This window comes from Arvicola amphibius, chromosome 9 (assembly GCF_903992535.2).
Source record: "Arvicola amphibius chromosome 9, mArvAmp1.2, whole genome shotgun sequence".
Lineage (NCBI taxonomy): Eukaryota > Metazoa > Chordata > Mammalia > Rodentia > Cricetidae > Arvicola > Arvicola amphibius.
This window is the reverse complement of record NC_052055.2, coordinates 19722797-19742358: the sequence shown is the minus strand read 5'-3', so window position 1 is coordinate 19742358 and position 19562 is coordinate 19722797. Positions and strand designations below refer to the sequence as shown.

The 19562-nt window shown below is 44.0% G+C and overlaps 1 protein-coding gene across 1 annotated transcript in view; it reads right to left on the bottom strand.

Moving 5' to 3' along the window:
• Fer1l6 (fer-1 like family member 6) overlaps nt 1–19562 on the bottom strand; it is a 113882-nt gene that overhangs the window by 81415 nt on the left and 12905 nt on the right. The window contains 7 exon segments of the mRNA XM_038342996.1: nt 189–372; nt 2388–2496; nt 7530–7879; nt 11017–11209; nt 12180–12366; nt 15514–15670; nt 16004–16082. Coding sequence (XP_038198924.1) covers nt 189–372; nt 2388–2496; nt 7530–7879; nt 11017–11209; nt 12180–12366; nt 15514–15670; nt 16004–16082 — 1259 coding nt within the window.

Sequence of the window (19562 nt, the reverse complement as noted above, 5' to 3'; positions counted from 1 at the left end):
AATAGAGTGATGGTTATTCTTGCTCCCCCTGTTCGTGATATGTTCCCAGCACTGTGATAAAATTTGCGTTTTTTGTTGTTTGTTTGTTTGTTTTCTTTTTTTCTGAAAAGCCGAATGAAACAGTCCTGGGAATTGGTAAAATTTCCACCCAGCAGAAATTTCATTCTCACTTGCTCTGTTCCTTTTACCTGTTCCCTTCTGTCACCAGAGGCTTCTCTGGGTGTGTGGTGGAAGCCATGGAAATGGCAGAGTCGTGGGGCACATCTTTTCCTCCTTCATGCAACAGAGGAAGCACATCCTCTTCAGTCAGCTCAGCCGATTTCTTCTTGCTCCCATGGTGAGAGCCTCCATCAATCAGGTTCCCGAAGTTCCCTGCAAGAGATGGCAAAGGGAGAGTGTCAGCAGGTGGCATCAGCCAGCTTGGCGTACCCGCACCCTCTCCCAACAAGGAAATAAGGTCTCAGGATAAAGGCAGAAACAATAAACGACAGAGAACAAGAAAATTAGACTGATGAAGCCAATGAATCTTATCTTCTTGTTTGAAAAAGCTACACAAGTTGTAAATTGAGAAAGACAGTTAAGGAAAAGAAAATCCACTGGAGATGTTATGTTTTTAGAGCCATGTTATTTTTTATCGATTTTAACTTTATTACATTATTTTGGGTATGTGCATATACTCATGAGCAGGTATGGAGGGCGGAGGATGCATGCAGGAGTCGGGTCCTCTCCTTCCACCCGGTCCTCGGGCTATCGGCCCTTCCAACACCTTAGTGTGTACTTCCTACCAAAACTCATCATGGAGACTTGATAAACTACCATTGGAACCTTCTCAAAACTGTTTCTTCTTTAAGAAAAGACTTCTTGTCTGAGTACCCAAAGGCTACATCATGTTTTAATAAATAAGAGGGAGTGGGTATTGAAAGAAATCGAGCATGGTGGCTGGGGGGCGGGGGGTAAAGGGCGGGTGGGTAAGGAAGGGTTCCTAATAGGGTCCCCTTGTGTTATACACATCTCCACATAAGATAAAGTTTCCCCAGCATTCACAGGGACTGCACAGGTCTGTTCCAGTTGGGGGTCCTAGAGCTGAAAGAAGTGGACATGGGCCCCCATCCCTAACCCAGAAGCAATCTCAAATCGATAACCACTTTCACACGAACATTTCTTTTCCTCCAAGTCTTCCTGGGGAAACAAACTAAGTACTCTTAAGGGTGCTGCGTGCCCAGGCAGTACATCTCCAGCAGAACGGGAGCTCAGTGGCATCTTTGGAACTTCTTTGTATCATAATGACATGTCAGGACATTTTCTTTTCTTTTTTATTCACCTTACTATTTTTATTTTTATTTATATATTTTTATTCTCTATTTTTGCTCTACAGCCCTTTGTGTGTATATGGTTTAGCGTTTTTTATGGTTTTCCTGAGCATGACAATGAATGAGTCTCTATTTCTTTGTGTCTTCTCTTAGACTGTTTTTTTGTTTTGACCAATGCTGATGTGTTAATTTTTGCTTCATTATATCAAATCATATCATCATACCATATCATATCATCATACCTATCATATCAGATCATATCACTAATCCCTTAGAAGCCTGTTTGTTCTCTAATGAGAGACAGAAAGAGGGTGGATCCAGATGGAAGAGGAGGTGGGGGAACTGGGAGGGGTAGAAGGAGATGGAATCATAATCAGGATAAATTATGTGAGAAAAAAATTTATTTTCAATAAATCAGCAAAAGGTAAAAACAAAACAAAAGCCTCTCTTGTCAGAACTAACTTTCATAGATCTAACAGATGTCTGCACCCTGTGGACATGCAGACAGGGGACCCTGCGCCAGGTCTCCGGCTGTGTGGCTCAGGAGTGAGTCCCATGGTCTCCAGCTGTGTGGCTCAGGAGTGAGTCCCCTCTCTACTTCCCTCTGCCCTGCTGCAACAGAACAGCTCAAATGTGACGCTCTCTTCACGGATGCCATGAGTCCTTTCAGCTGAGGTGCACACTAGCCAAGGACGATGGCAGGAAGCTCTAACCATAGCATCTGTTGAATGTGTGATGTTTCGCATCAGTTTATTAAACTTACGGTTCTGTAAGAAGTTACTGCAGCTCCCATTTTATACATGAGGAAAACCAGACCCAGAGAAATTAAGTCAGCCCAAAGTAATGGAGCCAAGATTAGCCTTCCAAGTCCCTGAACCCAAACCTATACTGATTACTGTTATACAAACAAACAGCAACCAAACCTATAGGAACACATCTACTCTTTATGTGACATTGGGTAGACAAGGAACTACCATTCCTAGATGAGGTGTCACCTGCCATCTCCACCAGAATATAATCACCTTCATGTAAGGCATTGATCATTTATTCAAGAAATGAACACGTGTCTGCACTTACCAACAGAAACTTCAAAGCTGATGGGCTTGTCTCCAATCTTCCGGTCAATCATGGTAGCTTCAAAAAAGGCTCCAAAGAGTAAAAAGTCCTCATATTTTTCCGGCACAATCTACAAAGAGAAAGAATTGCTAGACAGAGCTGGCTTCCTTTTTACACTAGAAAGCCGAGTTAGTGAAACTCATTTGGTCTAATGTGATTCATTGACGCCTGAGTCTCTGCTTCAGCTGGAAATGTCAGGTCTTGCCACTAAGCAGACAAGGAGCTATCATGGTCAATAATCATAAACCCAAACCCACTGGTCTAAAATGGTACAGAATCACCCTATAAACTGCTAACTTAACATACAAAAAAATTCTCCTTTCATGGCAACAGATGAGCTTGTGTGTCTTCCCAAGAAGCTGGGGAGGACCCAGCACAGAACAGGTTTGTAGACCCAGAAAAATCAAAGATGAGCTGCGGAGAGTCACTGCACTGAACCCTTACACGTGACTTAATTGCATCGGGGGCTCACGTACATTTATTATTTGTTCTTTGTAACAACTTTGGGAGATTGGAATCCGGACCATTCCCATTTCACAGAAGAGAAAACTGGAGGAATGGAAGCTTGTATTGCTGAGTAACTTTCTCAGGTGCTCTGATCCCAGATCCTCGGGTCTCTGAGCTTCACATGAGCTAACCTGTCACCTTGGTGCTCGCCCAGAGTCAAAGTGACTTCCTCACAGAATTAGGAAACTGGGAAAAGAGGGGGAAGTGTTACACAGGGGCAGAATCACCAATCGATCCCGTGTGTCTGGGGTGCTCTGCACTCTGAACGCTGTTGCAAGAGATCCACCTGCCTGTCAGTCGCAAATGCTTTGATATTGAAAAGGGCTTTTGAGTTATCTACTCCGGCCTCCACCATTTACCTTTGTAACATAAAGCTCAGGAAGATGAAGGGGCTTCCAAGCCCACATAGCAAGTTAAGGTCAGCTAAGGCTTGAGGCCTGGTCTTCACCAAGGCTGCTTGGTCAAGGAGTCCATGGGTGGTTTGGAAGACTGGATTATGGCAGGCCATAAGGCAGGAGTCATTTCACACTGGTTCTCAGCCTATGAGTCACAACCCCTTGTCAAACCTCTATCTCCAAAAAAATATTTACATTATGATTCACGCTACAGTTATGAAGTAGCAATGAAGGTAATTTTATAGTTGGGATCCCTACAACATGAGGAACTCTATTAAAAGGTTAAAAGGTTGCAGCATTAGGAAGGTTGAGAACCACTGCTCTATAGGACAATACTCAGTTCTTTGCAAGTAGTTCTTCCTAATGTGGAACATGCGGACAGCATAGGCACCAGATGTCAATGGAGCACAGTGACCCAGCCAGGACATAGAGACAGAGTCCCTAGATCTGCAGCTGGATTTACCAAACTCCATGGAAAGAGCAGAAAGGCGGAGCTAAGGGAACCAAAATAACTGTGGCCTCACAGATGTAGGGCTCCATTGAACAAGAGTTCTGAAGCAGGCCCCTCAGGGAACCAAAGGATTTATGGTAATTGGGTAAGAGGTCTTTCCGGTAGCATTGGACAGTCCAGGAACTGTTTCTATTGACCAGAAACCCGGGGCAGGGTGAGGCACAGAGCTGGAACTTAGTCACTATCCCTCCACCAGCCTCTTATCTTGTAGTCCAGGGCTGGGTTTACTCTCTGGGAGGAGGGTGAAAACCACATAGAGACTAGAGGGAAAGCAAACCATGGGACCTCGAGATGGCAGATGGCACAGCAAACCAGCCAAACTGACAGCTATTGGACTTGGAGGAAGTGGCATCCATCTTCCGGCTGTTGTTTCTCTTATTTATGACAAAAGCATCACAGTAGGACCGGGAACACTTGGTAAAAAGCTGACATATGAACCCAAAAAACAGTAACTACAGTAAATATCTCAATAGTTCAAGTCGATAGTCGAATCCTCTGCATTCTTCTAGCTCCAATTTAAATGGCCCTCTCCCTTCTGGAAGCATCCCTTAAACTGGATCGATGATGATGATGATGATGATGATGATGATATTTGGTGTTCACAGAGCTCACAATGGGGGTTGAGTACCAACGTTCATCTCTCTTTGCTCCCCAACTGTGGATGCCATGTGACCAGCTGCCTCAGGCTCCTGCTGCCATGACATCCCTCCCATGCTGGACTGTGTCTTCAAACTGTGAGCCAGAAAACCCCTTTCTTGAAGTTGTTTCTAGTCGTTTGTTTTGCCACGGCAAAGAGGAAAGCAACTATCACAGGGGTTAAGTCCTCTGCCCAAGGAGACAAACAGAGATGATTGTGTCCCCAGTGGTTTCCCAGTGGGTGACCACTGCACTGACTGACACACTGTACTGATATCCAGCTGCTTTGTCAGAGGCCTAAAATTTTAATCACTGAACTTTCTAGCCCTATAAACAATAGCAGTTTATAGTTCCTAATGTACTCATCACTTCCTACTTCCTGCTGGATGCATTTGTATGTGTTCTCTTCCCTTTTACATCATAAGCTCCATGGAGTTAGGCTCTAGATTTACTCTTGCCCATGTTGAGCAAGATGTTTGTTAGGGAGCTGTTCAATCAGCAACCATAGACTTTATAAATGGTCCCATTCCCAGGCTGGCTATGCTCTGTGAGAGTGTGGCAGAGGAGAGAGAAGCATCCATAAATAATGAGGGAGACTAGGGAAAGGCAGCATCATAGGGTCTCTTGATGTCCAGATGTGCAGTGAAGATGCTACAGCCAGTGATTTGGGCTTCTATGACCCTGGAAAGCTGACAAGGAAAAAAGACGCAGCAAGAAAGGCTTGATGGGGGCAGGTTGATCCTGCTCAGGCTGTAGGAAACCTACATGTCCTGAGTAGTAGCTTTATAGTTTGTCCATGAATTCTTAGCTAATCCTCCCCTAACTCTCTTCCTTCTGCATAAAGGCTGGATAAAATGATCTGCTCCTAGTAAAAAGAAGGAAGGCAGCAGCGATGCAGAAATATCAGTCTGTAACATCATGGCTTGGTCATGACCTTGCTTGCTCCCTCTTAGATCACCACTCTAGGGTAAGGAAATGAACTTCCATGTCATAAGGATCCTCAGAATTTAGGGGAGGGTCCTTATTGTTATGGTTTTGGTCCCTGTCCCTTTAAGAGACAAGCCACGCCCATCCCCCCCCCATCTGCTGAGACAGGCTGATCTTCAGCTTCCTGCCTGAGCTCACTCTCTTTTCCATCTTCCTCTCAGAGAGGCAGCTTCGCCTCTGCCTCTCTTCCCCCCTCTCTCTCTCTCTCTCTCTCTCTCTCTCTCTCTCTCTCTCTCTCTCTCTCTCTCTCTCTCCCCCTGTCTCCCTCTTCCTCTCCCTCTCCTTCTCCCTCTCCCTCTCTCCTTTAATAAAGCTTTATGTCTATTTTCTGTGTCTGTGCCATTAACCTGCCGCTGCACCGCCTGTTCACCCGCCGCCCTGGTCACACGTGTTTCGTGAGTCTCCGCGCAGCTACGCGCAGCTGCCCAGCTACTATCTTTTTAAGAACAAAACTTATCATAAAGCACTGCATTCTCATGCCAATAGCCAGCAAGGTACCAAGGCCTCCAGAGTGTCACATAGTCCTCTTGAGATAGGTCCTCCAGTCCTGTGACACCTTCAAAGGACCATAGCTTCTGCCAAGATCTTAATAAAAGTTTCCTCCAAGGAATCAGTTGAGACCAGAATCATTGTACTACGGTTTTCCAAAACTCCTCACTCACAAAGAAAATAAGCACTTGATATTAATCCACTAAGCTTTGGGGTGACTTGTTATACAACAAGTGACTAATGAATCTGACAAGAAACTGCCACCAATGAGACACCAAGATGTGGAAAGGGTGGAGGCATAGAAGCACCCACAACATGCAAAGTCAAGTCTCCAATGTTGCCTTATATTCTGAACACACACATGCTCATAGTCCCATGCAGACAACACCAACTCCAACCCCAACAAACTGATAATATACATCTCCAGAGAAAGTATCTCAGATGAGAATCCAAAGGGAGGTGTGGAGGTGCTGAAGAAGTCAAGACACAAACAACAGGTGGCAAGCTCTAAATAGCCTCTCCTTGGTGGAGGGAGCAAGCCAAGGACAATAGCCATAAAAACATGGCAAGCCTCACCATGAACATGCTAAAAGATCTGAGACAATTTATATATATGTTCTCATCAGCCCTCAGAAGCTGTCTATGACAGAGCAACCTATAAGACCTCATTTAGAGTATAAATGGCAACCTAGAGCAGTAAAACTAGTGCCAGGGTTTTCGACCCTCATTCTGAGTTGTCCCCAGTGATTTCTTAAGAACCGAGATGGAAAAATAAATAGCTCTTCCAAGGTAAGGATGACGCTCATACTGCAGTGCTGGGGTCTGCCCAGCCTCCCTAGGAATGGACAGTCCGGGTGAACAGCTGTCATCCTCCTTGGGTTGACCCAGGAGATGTCATCCCCCTTGTGGTGACCCAGGAGATGTTCCCAGACACAGAGCTAGCTAGGTTCGGTTGAAATAAACCCTCTTCTGTTACTGAGAACACGCAGAACTCACTCACTTGCTTGACTACAAACCACACAACTAGGATTAAAAAGTGAGAGGAGAGTCATAGCTGATGTTCTTCTTGACACCCCAGTTTCTTGCCTGTGCTACAGAGCTGGGCTGAGGAGGTGCTGATGTTTTAATGGTGGGAACTAATTGCAGATGAGCATGCTGTGGGGTTTTGGTTTCATCCTGGGTAGATGAGGCTTCTCCAGTTCTTAACACTCAGCTTGTGGCCTATTCTTCTATGTGGTCTCACATCCCCCCAAAATGCTCCAACATAATGCAGCTAAACAAAGATGGACAGCAGAGTTTACTCATCCCTCCTACTACCCACTCCCTCCAAAGTCTGACTACTTTTACGTTTCCTTTGAGTCCCCACAGGATCCACACTTGAGAGATTTTGAAGTCTGTCATGAGCATATGGCCACACCACTTGCAAGAACAGAGGACACACCACAAGGCTCAGCACTAGGCCAGCACAATTTTTCAGGAAAGATGAGACCTGGACAGGAAAAGGCCTTCTGGATCCCTGGCAAGTGTCTGGGCTGGGCTCTCCTATGTCAGGCCCAGAGGAGCGATGCTCATACCTACCTCTGGGGGGACAGCGAAAGATTCCACCTCCACCTCCATGGAGTTAGTCTTGTCTGCAGCCTGCTGGGCTTTGCCTTCGTCCGTTTTATCAGCCTTGTCCTTACTTGAGCCTTTAGATTTGGAGTCTTTGTCTTTGGAAGACAGCTTCAGCTCCTTCAGAGCCTTGGAGAACTTAGACTCCTGGGCCCCACCAGAGAGAATTTCCACAGCAATTTCCACCAAGATCCGACCCCTAAAGGCCACACCTTCCCCAAAACCCTCATTCAACTCCTGGTAGTCATCCATCAGACTCTGGTTCCTGGGGGAGCCATACAAGTTAATCCAGGCAGGTCCAAAGGTGGGAAGAAAGCCTAAGGAGAACCCAAGCATTAGGTGTCTTAGTGAACATTCATGTTTACCATATGTTTGTTTTATAAAAGTTGTATATAAAAATTTATGACATACAGATAAAAGAAAATATTTAGAAGGCATCATCTCCAAAGACAATATTTTGCTCAGTTTCCATCTGGTCTTCCTTTTACATGTTTACACTTTTCCCTGTGTACTATAGAGGGCACGACGTGCCATTTTGTCACCATTTAGTCATCAAATGTTTATTTATTCCTAACATGAAGTAGGCAACATGCTAGGTATTTACATTAACATTTACACTGTAAACACCATGAAGGGGCTACATGTGGTGTTGCAAGAATAAAGGATGGGTTGATGGAGCACAGAGGACTGGGGTAAAGGGGCTGTGAACCAGCTGCAAAGAGTACAGAGAAGGGTCTACGAGAAGAATTTGGAAAGGTGAGAGGCCTTAAGGCTTGTTATGGATTTTGCTCACTATGTATGCTATGATTATGTTTAACTACCATTGATTAATAAAGAAGCCACTTTGGCCTGGGGCAGGACAAATATAGGTAGATGGGAAAACTAAACTGAATGCAAGGAGAAAGAAGGCAGGGTCAGGGAGACGCCATGCTGCTGCCAAAAGAGAAAGACACCAGGACTGTAGTGAGGAGCTGCGGACAGGCCTGCTTTTCATCCTGCCCAGCTCCCGGCCACCGGCTAGCTTATACCCCGAAATAATTACACGAAAACTGTATTCTTTTAAACACTGCCTGGCCCATTAATTCCAGCCTCTTTCTCACATCTTGACTAACCCATATCTAATAATCTGTGTAACACCACAAATGGTGTCTTACCGGGAAAGATTCAGCACGTCTGACCTGGTGGCTAGCTTCATCGCATCTGTCTCTCTCTCTGAAGAGAGGCACGGCAATCTGCCTAACTTAGGAGAGGCGGGGCATCTGACTGAGCCATCTACCTCACTTCCTTCTTCCTGTTCTGTCTACTCCACCCACCTAAGGGCTGGCCAAGGCAGTTTCTTTATTAGCGAATGAAATCAACACAAACAGAGCACTGTCCCACATCACCAGGACCTTACCGGTAAGCCACAGCCAAGTGGTGATACATAGATTAATGGAAATGGGTTAATTTAAGATGTAAGAGCTAGCTAGAAATATGCCTGAGCCTCTAACCAAACAGTGTTATAATTAATATAGTTTTGTGTGATTATTTGGGTTTTGGTGGCTGGGAAACAAAAAAAAGCAGTCTCCGTTTACATCTAAGAATATTTTAAAGGGATTTTTACCAAATTGATAATGTAACCATGTCTCTTAAGACCATTATGGCTACCATGTGAAGGCTTGCCAGAATGGATTTGGGCAAACTGCTTTGGGAACCATTTTACCCTAAAAGCTAAGTTCACTGTAGCTTGGACTAGTAGGGTAGGGTGGTAGAGATAGTGAGAAAGGGATGTTCTAAAGTATTTCCTAACCATAGAACTGAAAAGACCTGATGATTTTAGCTTATGCCTGTCATAAATAGTTTCTTAATACAGAACATCTGAGAAGACATGACATCTGTGAGAACATTTGTGAGCACAACGTCCCTTTCTTTTTCAGTGCTGGGAATCAAACCCAAGGCCTTTCACTTTGTAGGCAAGTGCTTTTCCACTGGCCTGCCTACACCAATCCCACGCATGTTCCTTTGTGAAAAGCAAAACAGCAGGATGTTTCTGAAGATTCGCCCCGGTGGGTTCAAATCCCAGCTTTGGGACTTTTCAGTTGCGTGAGCCTGGACAAATTTCTTAAGTTCCTTGTGCCTCAGTTTCCTCATCTGGAGGAAAAGCTTATAGTGCCTACATCAAGATTAACCTATCAAGATTAACAGGATACTATCTATTAAGTGCTTCCCATGGTCCCTTAGGTCATGCCCCTACTATTAGAAATAAAGAGGGAGTCACAATTTGCTTATTAACTTGCCCATAGTTGCCAAGTAAATGTGTTCATATAGTCATAGATATAAAACCTCTTTCTGCCTAAATGTCTCTTTTCTCCCTGACTGCTCCAGACTAGATTCTATCCTTCAGAGTCTGTTCTCCTTTGAGAGAACTTAAAGGAGCAGGGAAATTATTGTTTAAAAGGATAGAAAGAGTTTATGGTCCCCGGCGTCTACTTCTAAAACACAAACATATTTCTTTCTGAAAACCATCAAGAGGCTCCTAAAACGCTGTGAATAAAACATGTTAGCATCTAGTTGAGAAAGTGTAGATGGATGGGTGTGTTTTTTTATTGTGCTGCTGCAATATCAAGAAATAGACAACACACATCCATTGAGGGCTTTCTGTAATGTCAGTCTGTGAAGGACATAAAAATATACCAGTCTCTGCTCTTGGGAAATAGCCATCTAGTTGAGAAAAAATAAAGCAGCTAAACTAATGTCATCTCTACATGACATACAATTAGATACACTATATATATACATATACATATGTGTGTGTTTATATTTTACCATTTAGTTATATATGTTTGTGATATGTGTATGTAGATACATATGTATATATGTATATTTGTCAGTTGGCATACATTTGCAGAGAAAGATTGCTATGAATTTAAATGGAGGTTTATTTAGGAATTCTTGTACACTAATATGATTTTGGAAATGGAATCATATACCAAGGAGGAGTTCTTTCCCTGCCTGCCACCTTCAGTACTTTGTGAATTACCTGAGGCTCTCCCAGCTCACTGGGAACAATCACCCACGGCCCCCTGCCATCCTCATGCTGTCTTGTTACCATCAAGTGACTGGGGACATAATTTTTATATAGGAGAACCCCAATCACAGAAACATGCAAAAACTGTTCATACAGAACCAAACAAAGCCATGTAATAGGATAGATTTGGCCTGTAGATTTTAGCTTACCAAACTTTGGTTTTATCATAACTCCATTTTCTTAAGAGAACAGTAACACACTCCAGGTAGCTAGCAATGGTCATGGAAGACCTAAGACCAGAGCTAGGTTCCATCCACTGGCTTAACCAAGCCAGGCCACAGACCTCAGAACCGTGAAAGGTGCTACCACATGCCTACGTGGCCCTCTCTCTTTAAAGGCGACTGTGGTTTTGAGACCTCCGGCCAAGGCAGACACGGGCAATGCTACCTTTATCTCCATCCTGCTCGTTGGAGATCTTCTTCAGGTCGATGAAGTGGGTTGCCAGGGCCACGTCGTTCATGCTGCCCTCATCCCACACCTGGATTTTAACCCTCCGGCACAGGGGAGGGAACATTTCCTTGAAGACTACCTGCTCATGCCACACGGGGTCAGCACAATTCTTTTGCACTGAGGTTCTCCCCTAAAAGGAAAGGAAGCCAGGAAGATGTGAGCCATGAAAATAAATGCCTAAAGGAACTGTTTCAAACCTCCTGGGGATATAAAGGGGATTATCAAAGATAGACCTGCTTCCCATGACACCTGTGAAAATCAACTATACCCCATTGACATTATTGATGATCTACATGCTATATGGAACAATGGGGCAGAGGTGAATGATTGTCCTTGGGAATTTCTACTTAACAGACCAGTGCTGGGGTGAATGCCTGTGTTAGGGATATGAGCTGTTCTATGCATCTCCAGGAAAGTATAGACATAGCTAGACCCTGAGCTCATGCCTACACACAGACCCGGGTGCAGGTCACATATGACCTTGAGTGAATCAATGCTGCAGCCTGGACCTCAGTTTCCTGGTCGTAGATTGGAATGCTGTCCCATATGGCCCCCAAATTCAACCCAAGTTAGAAATTCTCCAGCATTCACTCCTGCTGTGGGAAGGGATGGGGACATATTTTGAAAGCATAAAATACGTTCAAAGTTTCTAAGTTCAGGAAGGCAGAACCCAGCTTTGGCCATGAACCTAGGCCTTGATTCTTCCAATAGCCCTTGAGAAAGGAACAAAGGTATCTAGACATAGAAGAAAGACTACCTCGAACATTGTGAAATGGGTCAGGGGAGAGTGGTAATTATTCTACAGGGCTGAGGGCCTGATACTTGCTTAGAGAAGTAGCCAGAAGTGAGGAAAGGCATTTTTCTACCAGGCCCTAAGTTGCAACACGTCCAGCCGTAGCTACCTTCCACAGTGTCTAGTGAGGCATGAGTGGGCAAGCCTTCTCAACTCCAGTGAGGCGAGAGTGAGCAAGCCTTCTCTACACTTCCCCTTCTTGTGACAAGGTTTTCTCTGGGCACTTTTAACCCAATTTCATTTGATGAAAATGTTCTGTATGCAGAGCAGGGCATATTTGTCACCATTGGTGACAAAGGTTCCTCACCGTCTGCCCAGCAAAGGACACCTCCACGAAGGGATCCACAAGGTCCTTGCTGTCACCCACAAATGCTTTGGTGACATTTGCCATAATGCTGGAGTTCATTTTGGGTAACCCTTCTGCTCGATAGAGCCTCACATAGAATCTAGCCCAGGGTCTCTCTGATGGAAATCCTTGAGGGATCAAAAGGTTCCTAGAGGGGAAAAAAAAGATTTTTAAAATTAAAAAGGCCTGTCACTCAAGAGTAGAAAGAAAGGGCAGGTGTCCATTGGTGGCAGAAATAAAAACATGGATATAGAAAAACACCGGAATTCATCACTAAACCAAGTTTTCTTTCTAGTTCTTTCTAGAATTTAACTCTTTCCCTCCCCCCATAAACCAGTGGTTGAAAGTATAATTCTTTCAAAGAAAAAACAGCTACATGTGGATAAATCATATAATCACAGGATGACTTATCTACATAATGCATACATTTAAGACTCAGGGAATGTGGGGAAAGGTGGGAGAAAGACCACAAGAGCCAGAGGAAAGCTGCTGTGGAATAGTCTTCTCTTTAAACAGCAACAAAATGGATACACAACAAAAAGGGAAGCATAGGGAAGAGGGGTTTGATCTAGGATGGGTGGGAGAGAGGAGTAGGGGGTAAATATAAACAAGATATATAAAATTCCAAAGGAATTAATAATAGTAATAATAATAACAATAGAATGGTTTTCTAAAATAAGGTGTCACAGGGAAGCAGTGTTCTTGTCCCAGAATCAGAGCTCCCAAAAAAGCCACAGTTTTGAGAAGATATATTCAGGGGTCTCTGACAGAGAAGAGCCTCTGAAAGACGAGCCATGAGCTTGGCAGTGCTCATGCACCCATATGGAAAGAGGTGGATCAAGAACACATCAGAAAAGTCATCCATCACGATCAAGTTGGCTTCATCCCAGAGATACAGGGGTGGTTCGACATACGAAAATCTATCAAGGTAATCCACCATATAAACAAAAAATGATCATCTCATTAGATGCTGAAAAAGCCTTCAACAAAATACAACATCCCTTTATGATAAAGGTCTTGGAGAGAGCAGGGATACAAACAACATATCTAAACATAATAAAGGCAATATACAGCAAGCCAACAGCCAACATCAGGCTAAATTGAAAAAAACTTAAAGTGATCTCACTGATATCAGGAACAAGAAAAAGTTGTTCACTCTCTCCTTATCTATTCAATATAGTTCTTGAGGTTCTAGCTAGAGCAATAAGACAACAAAAGGAGATCAAGGGAGATGCAAATTAAAAAAGAAGAAATCAAACTCTTCTATTTGCTTACATAGGTTTACATAAGCAACCCCAAAAATTCTACCAAGGAACTTCTATAAGTCATAAACACCTTTAGTAATATAGCAGTATACAAGATTAACTCAAAAAAATTAGTAGCCCTCCTGTACACAGATGATAAATGGGCTGAGAAAGAAATGAGAGAAACATCACCCTTCACAATAGCCTCAAATAGCATAAAATATCTTGGAGTAACTCTAACCAAACAAGTGGAAGACCTATATGATAAGGACTCTAAATCTTTGAAGAAAAAAATTGAAGAAGATACCAGAGAACAAAAAGATCTCTTATGCTCTTGTGTAGGTAGAATTAACATAGTAAGAATGTCAATCTTACCTAAAGCAATCTAGAGATTCAATGCAATGCCCATCAAAATCTCATCAAAGATTTTTACAGACCTCGAAAGAACAGTACTCAATTTTATATGGAAAAACAAACAAACAAACAAAAACCCAGGATAGCCAAAACAATCCTGCACAATAAAGGAACTTCTGGAGGCATCACAATCCCTGACTTCAAACTACTACAGAGCTACAGTACTGAAAATAGCCTAGTATTGGCATAAAAACAAACAGGAGGACCAATGGAACCGAATTGAAGACCCGGATATTAATCCATACACTTTCAAACACCTGATTTTTAACAAAGAAGCAAAAAATATCAAATGAAAAAAAGAAAGCATATCCAGAAAATGGTGCTGGCATAACTGGATATCAAAATGTAGAAGAATGAAAGTAGACCCATATCTATCACCATGCACAAAACTCAAGTCCAAATGAATCAAAGACCTCAACATAAAGCCAACCACACTGAACCTCATAGGAAAAGTGGGAAATACATTTGACTGCATTGGCACAGGGAACCACTCCCTAAGTATAGCCCCAGTAACACATACACTGAGAGAAACAATTAATAAATGGGACCTCCTGAAACTGAGAAGCTTCTGTAAGCAAAGGAAATGGTCAACAAGACAAAATGGCAGCCTACATAATGGGAAAAGATCTTCACCAGCCCCACATCAGACAGAGGTCTGATTTCCAAAATATGCAAAGAACTCAAAAATGGTATCAAAAGAACACATAATCCAATAAAAAATGGAGTACAGACCTAAACAGAGAACTCTTAACAGAGAAATCTAAAATGGCAGAAAGACACTTAAGGAAATGTTCAGCATCCTTAGCCATTAGAGAAATGCAAATCAAAACAACTCTGAGGTCCCATCTTACACCTGTAAGAATGGCCAAGATCAAAAACACTGATGACAACTTATGCTGGAGAGTTTGTGGGGAAAGGGGAACATTCTTGCATTGCTGGTGGGAGTGCAAGCTGGTAAAGCCCCTTTGGATATCAGTGTGGAGATTTCTCAGAAAATTAGGAAACAACCTTCTATAAGACCCAGAAATACCACTTTTGGGTATATATCCAAAGGATGCTCAATCATGTCACAAGGACATGTGCTCAACTATGTTCATAGCAGCATTGTCTGTCATAGCCAGAACCTGGAAACAACCTAAATGCCCCTCAACAAAAGAATGAATAAGGAAAATGTGGTACATTTACACAATGGAGTACTACACAGCAGAAAAAATGACATCTTGAATTTTGTAGGCAAATGGATGGAGCTAGAAAACATCATTTTGAGTAAGGTAACCCAGACCAGAAGGACAGTTATTACATGTACTTACCTCATAAGTGGTTTTTAAATATAAAGCAAAGAAAATCAGCCTGCAAACTACAATTCCAGAGAACCTAGACAACAAAGAGGACCCTAAGAGAGACATACACGGATCTAATCTACATGGGAAGTAGAAAAAGACAAGGTCTCCTGAGTAAATTGGGAGCATGGGGACCATGGGAAAGGATAGATAGGGAGGGGAGAGAAAGGAAGGGAAGTGGAGAAAAATATATAGCCCAATAAAAACAATGAAAAAAGAAAGGGGTGCAGAGAGGAAAAGAGACATAAAGTAGGGCACAAAATTTCTCTTTTAGGGCTCTGGATGGGTTTGTCTCACTTCTCTATCTGCTCGTCAGCATCGAAGATTTTGGGGTTGGTCTTTAAGACGTCGCCTTTCCCGGTTACACTGATGTCACACTTCAGGTAGCCCTTGGTGCCAGTTCTGATGTCCCCAGGGTCGGTAAGCTGTGCCCATTTGTCACAGAACTGATGACCTATAAACACAGCTTGTGAGTCACAATCTTTGCACATGGGCAGTGACTCCGTCATCCCTTCCCACTCCAGCAGGCTCTTGGTCCCCTCTGTCGGCTGTTCTAGATAGTAGCCATTCCTGGATGTCCCCAGTCAGTCCCCAGGCTACCCCACTCTCCTCCTTTCTCTCCTCCTCCCTTCCTTCCAGCCCTCTTGTCCGACTTTCTTCTCCACTGACTGTGGGTATTTGAGAGATCTTTAATCTAGAGAACCACACCGAAAACTCCCAGCTCGACAGATCAGAGAGTAAACCAAAGAACACTAAGGAAGCAAGATGGGGAGGAAGGCTCGTTTACCAGGCTGGTTGTACACTGTTCCCACATCCACTCGGAAAGAGCCAATCAGGATGCTCCCTATCAGCTTGTGATGTAAGACCTACAAAAGATGGAGCATCTGTGAAAAGGACCCAGACTCCACCAAAGAGGCTCCTAGGACTTGACCCTTGTCTGGACCACACTAAAATTGATAATCAACCCACAGGGTCCTAAGTGACTTCGAGACGTTTCTCATCTGTCCTTTTTGTAGTCTCTTTTCTGCTTATTTGCTGAAGGATGGATGGCACTCTCGGTGCCCCAAAGGTTTCTTTAATTGAATGGATCATAGTAAGTGACCCTTCAATGCCCACCTCTTCCTGCTCCAACCTGACCCATCCTTCAGCGGCCAGAGCCAATGTCACCTCCTCCAAGCATCTGTCCTTCATCTCTTGAGCTGCGCACTGTTCTTTCTTTCCTCCGCCTCTGAAATATTCCCCACAGCTTTCTTGAGAGATTATCATGCACAGCCAGGAGCTGATTTAGTGCTGGACAATAGACTAAGCTCTAGACAGTACAGAGTGTGTTTGTCCTGATTAGAAGTCAGCAGAGTGCAAGCATACATACAGGCAGAACACTGTATACATAATACATAATAAATAAATCTTTTTGAAGAAAAAAAAGAAGTCAGCAGAGTGTCTAGCTTGGTTACAGCAGCATGCTGAAAGGTTGGCATCGCCAGGAGGAAGTCATAAAGAAAGGTGATATAGTTGGTGCTATATCTAGAAGTCACAGTACATGAGAAGCTGATGGAAAACCTGGAATAGTTTAATCTTCAGAAAAGGGGAGCTGTTAGGAAGAGGACAGTGTGACAGAAGTGTCCTCAAACTTTGGGAATGTCATATCCAGGAAAGGGGCCAGGTTCCCCGCATGGTTCTTAAGTAACAGGCTGAGATTTCAACTCAATTAGGGGATGCTATTTCTTGTGCTCATTAGAATCTCTCAGCAATGAAGGGCTCATTCTCCAGAGTAGTGACATCCCTGTCACTGGAACGGGAGGGCCCCAAGAACTCCATGTTATCCTGGAGGTGCCTCTGAGATTTATACTGTCTCAGTACAAATAATATTACTCATAAATCCTATTGTTGCCTTGATCAAGGGTAGTGTCCCTTTGTGTTCTATCCACTACGGGCCTCATTCACAATGAATATTCAATGCATATTCAGTGAGTTAATGAATGGTTTGTAAGAAGGGTGAATGGCAGGCTCTCGCTGCTGCTTCTGATGAGCTCTTTTTGTCAGAGGTGGTAAGAAAAGGTATTCAGCTGACCTCAAGAAATGACAGCCATTCCTATTTCTCTCCTGACTCTCTCTCTCTCTCTCTCTCTCTCTCTCTCTCTCTCTCTCTCTGTGGCTGGGATTTTCCAGTGTCGACAGAGGGGAAGCAAGGACAGCTTGGCTTCAGCCGAGTTGCTATTTAAGACCGCACACAGAAAGCTGTTCCCTGCCTCATTTTCTGTGGCTAACATGACTCCCCGAGGTCTGGTTCAAGTTCCTTTCACGGTGAAAATGTCTCTGTGAAAATTAGAATACAAGACCCTCAAGTGGTTTTTCCAGTCACATGGGAGACTTCTTTAAGGTATATGCCTACTGGCTGAGGGCCAGCCAAGCCTACAGAACTTGGCTGTGAGATTACTAGGTTCCTGGAGATGTGCCACGCACAGCATGCTGAGGTCCTGGGTTCCCTGGGCAACTGTTAAGGAAAATAGTCTATGGTACCACCAGGCATATTATTATACCCTGGCTGTCCCAAGAGCATCTAATTAGTCACTCCTACCCCACCCATTTTTAATAATATCATTAACATTATTATGAGAATTTCATGAAAACATACAATGATTTTGATCATATCCAACTACATCCTCCTCTACCCATCTCTTTCTGGAACCCTCTAACATGTCTGCCTCCCAAATTTATGTGTTGCCCCTTTTTTATATCCCACTGAGTCCAGTGAATGCCGCTCATATGTGCTTGGGTTTGGGGTCATCCATTAGAACACATGCAACCTATCAGTGGCCATACTCGCAAAGAATAATGACACTGTCTCTCCTCCAGAAGCCATGGACCGCCAACAGTTCCTCAGCCGGGGGTGGAGCCTCCTGGGTCTTTCTCCCATTCACACTGGAATTGTGACTGGCTGGCTCTTACCTACAGAGCAGGTTCACGACTGTGATGGAAGTAGCCAAACATTTTCTGATTGAATTTGAGGACTGCTCCCCTGGAGGGAATTTATGCCTAGTAGTATAAGCCTGGTCAAAAGTCCGTGGACGGGGAAGTGGCAGGCCCTAGAGCAGAACCTACTGCTGCTACTTTGCTAAGCCACCATGCTGTCAAACTTCCTTCTCTATAGTTAGGTTTATACATATAAATCTGTGCTGCTCTCTACCCTGGTCAGATAATGTTTTCCGCAGTGGGCAGTGGTTGATACAGGGACTCATAGCTGTCAAAGTGCTAAGAACACATGACTACAAGTCATCTCTCTTTAGCATTGAATTCATTCTGGGCACACTGGCTTCCAGATAATGAACCAGCAGGAAAACTGCATTGAACATGAGAGGGAGGGTTTTCTATTAAAACCTTTGATCTTTTCCCCTACGAGTCATTTAAGAACTTGTTGCGGGAGCGCCTTCTGCTCCTTCAGCCAATAGCCGCTGAGATACCAGCCCATTGGGGCGTGGTCTCTCTTTTAAAAAATGCGGCCACTTCCCTCCAACCGCTCTCTGGCTTCTGGCTCCACTTCTGACGACTAGGCTCCCTTCCTGATTGCGCAGAGGGCTGTTGTCTGGGACGGTGATCTGTAAGTTTTTCCCCTTTAAATAAATAACCATTCTATTAATCATAATCCCAAACTGGTGTGGGATTGTTTGTGATTTACGCCATTATCTGGCGCCCACAAAGAAGAGATGAGGCTGGCAAATTAGCTTCGATCCTATGTCTAAAAGTCTGTGTCCCTCCCTCATACAGCCATGACTCTTGCCTATGATGGGGCTTAGAGGCCTGGTGATGCACTTCATCTGTAACCTAGCAAGTCCCCTAGGAGCTGCGACAGGGCCAGTGTCATCAGGTGACAGCTGCAGTGATGGCACCATGTCCAGAGAGCCATCCCAGCTCCCCAAATATCCTCTCATCCTTATCCTCACACTAGAAACTCAAATGCTAAGAACGTTTGCCGGCGACTTTCCATCCCTCGGGAGTCACGTTTTTCAAGTGCTCCTGGGCACGACAGTGCCACACGGCCAGAACCCATGCCTGACGAGGGGACGTTGTTGGCATCCAGCTGCAGTTAATAAATGGCCATATCACATAGGCATTGATCTAGTGTGTGAGTAAGTGACAAAAAGACAGACCAGGAAGAGAAGAACAGGAAGGAGACTTCCAAGGTGAAGGTCAGCCACGCAATTCCCATCAGAGTTGGTTTGGCTGTTGAGGGAACCATTCCCTCATATTCCACACACTTTTACATATAAAGTACGAGTTCTGTTCTTTGAGAAGTGTTTGGAACACAGCACCTACTCACTCTCCAACTCTCACCCTGACACCCTCGG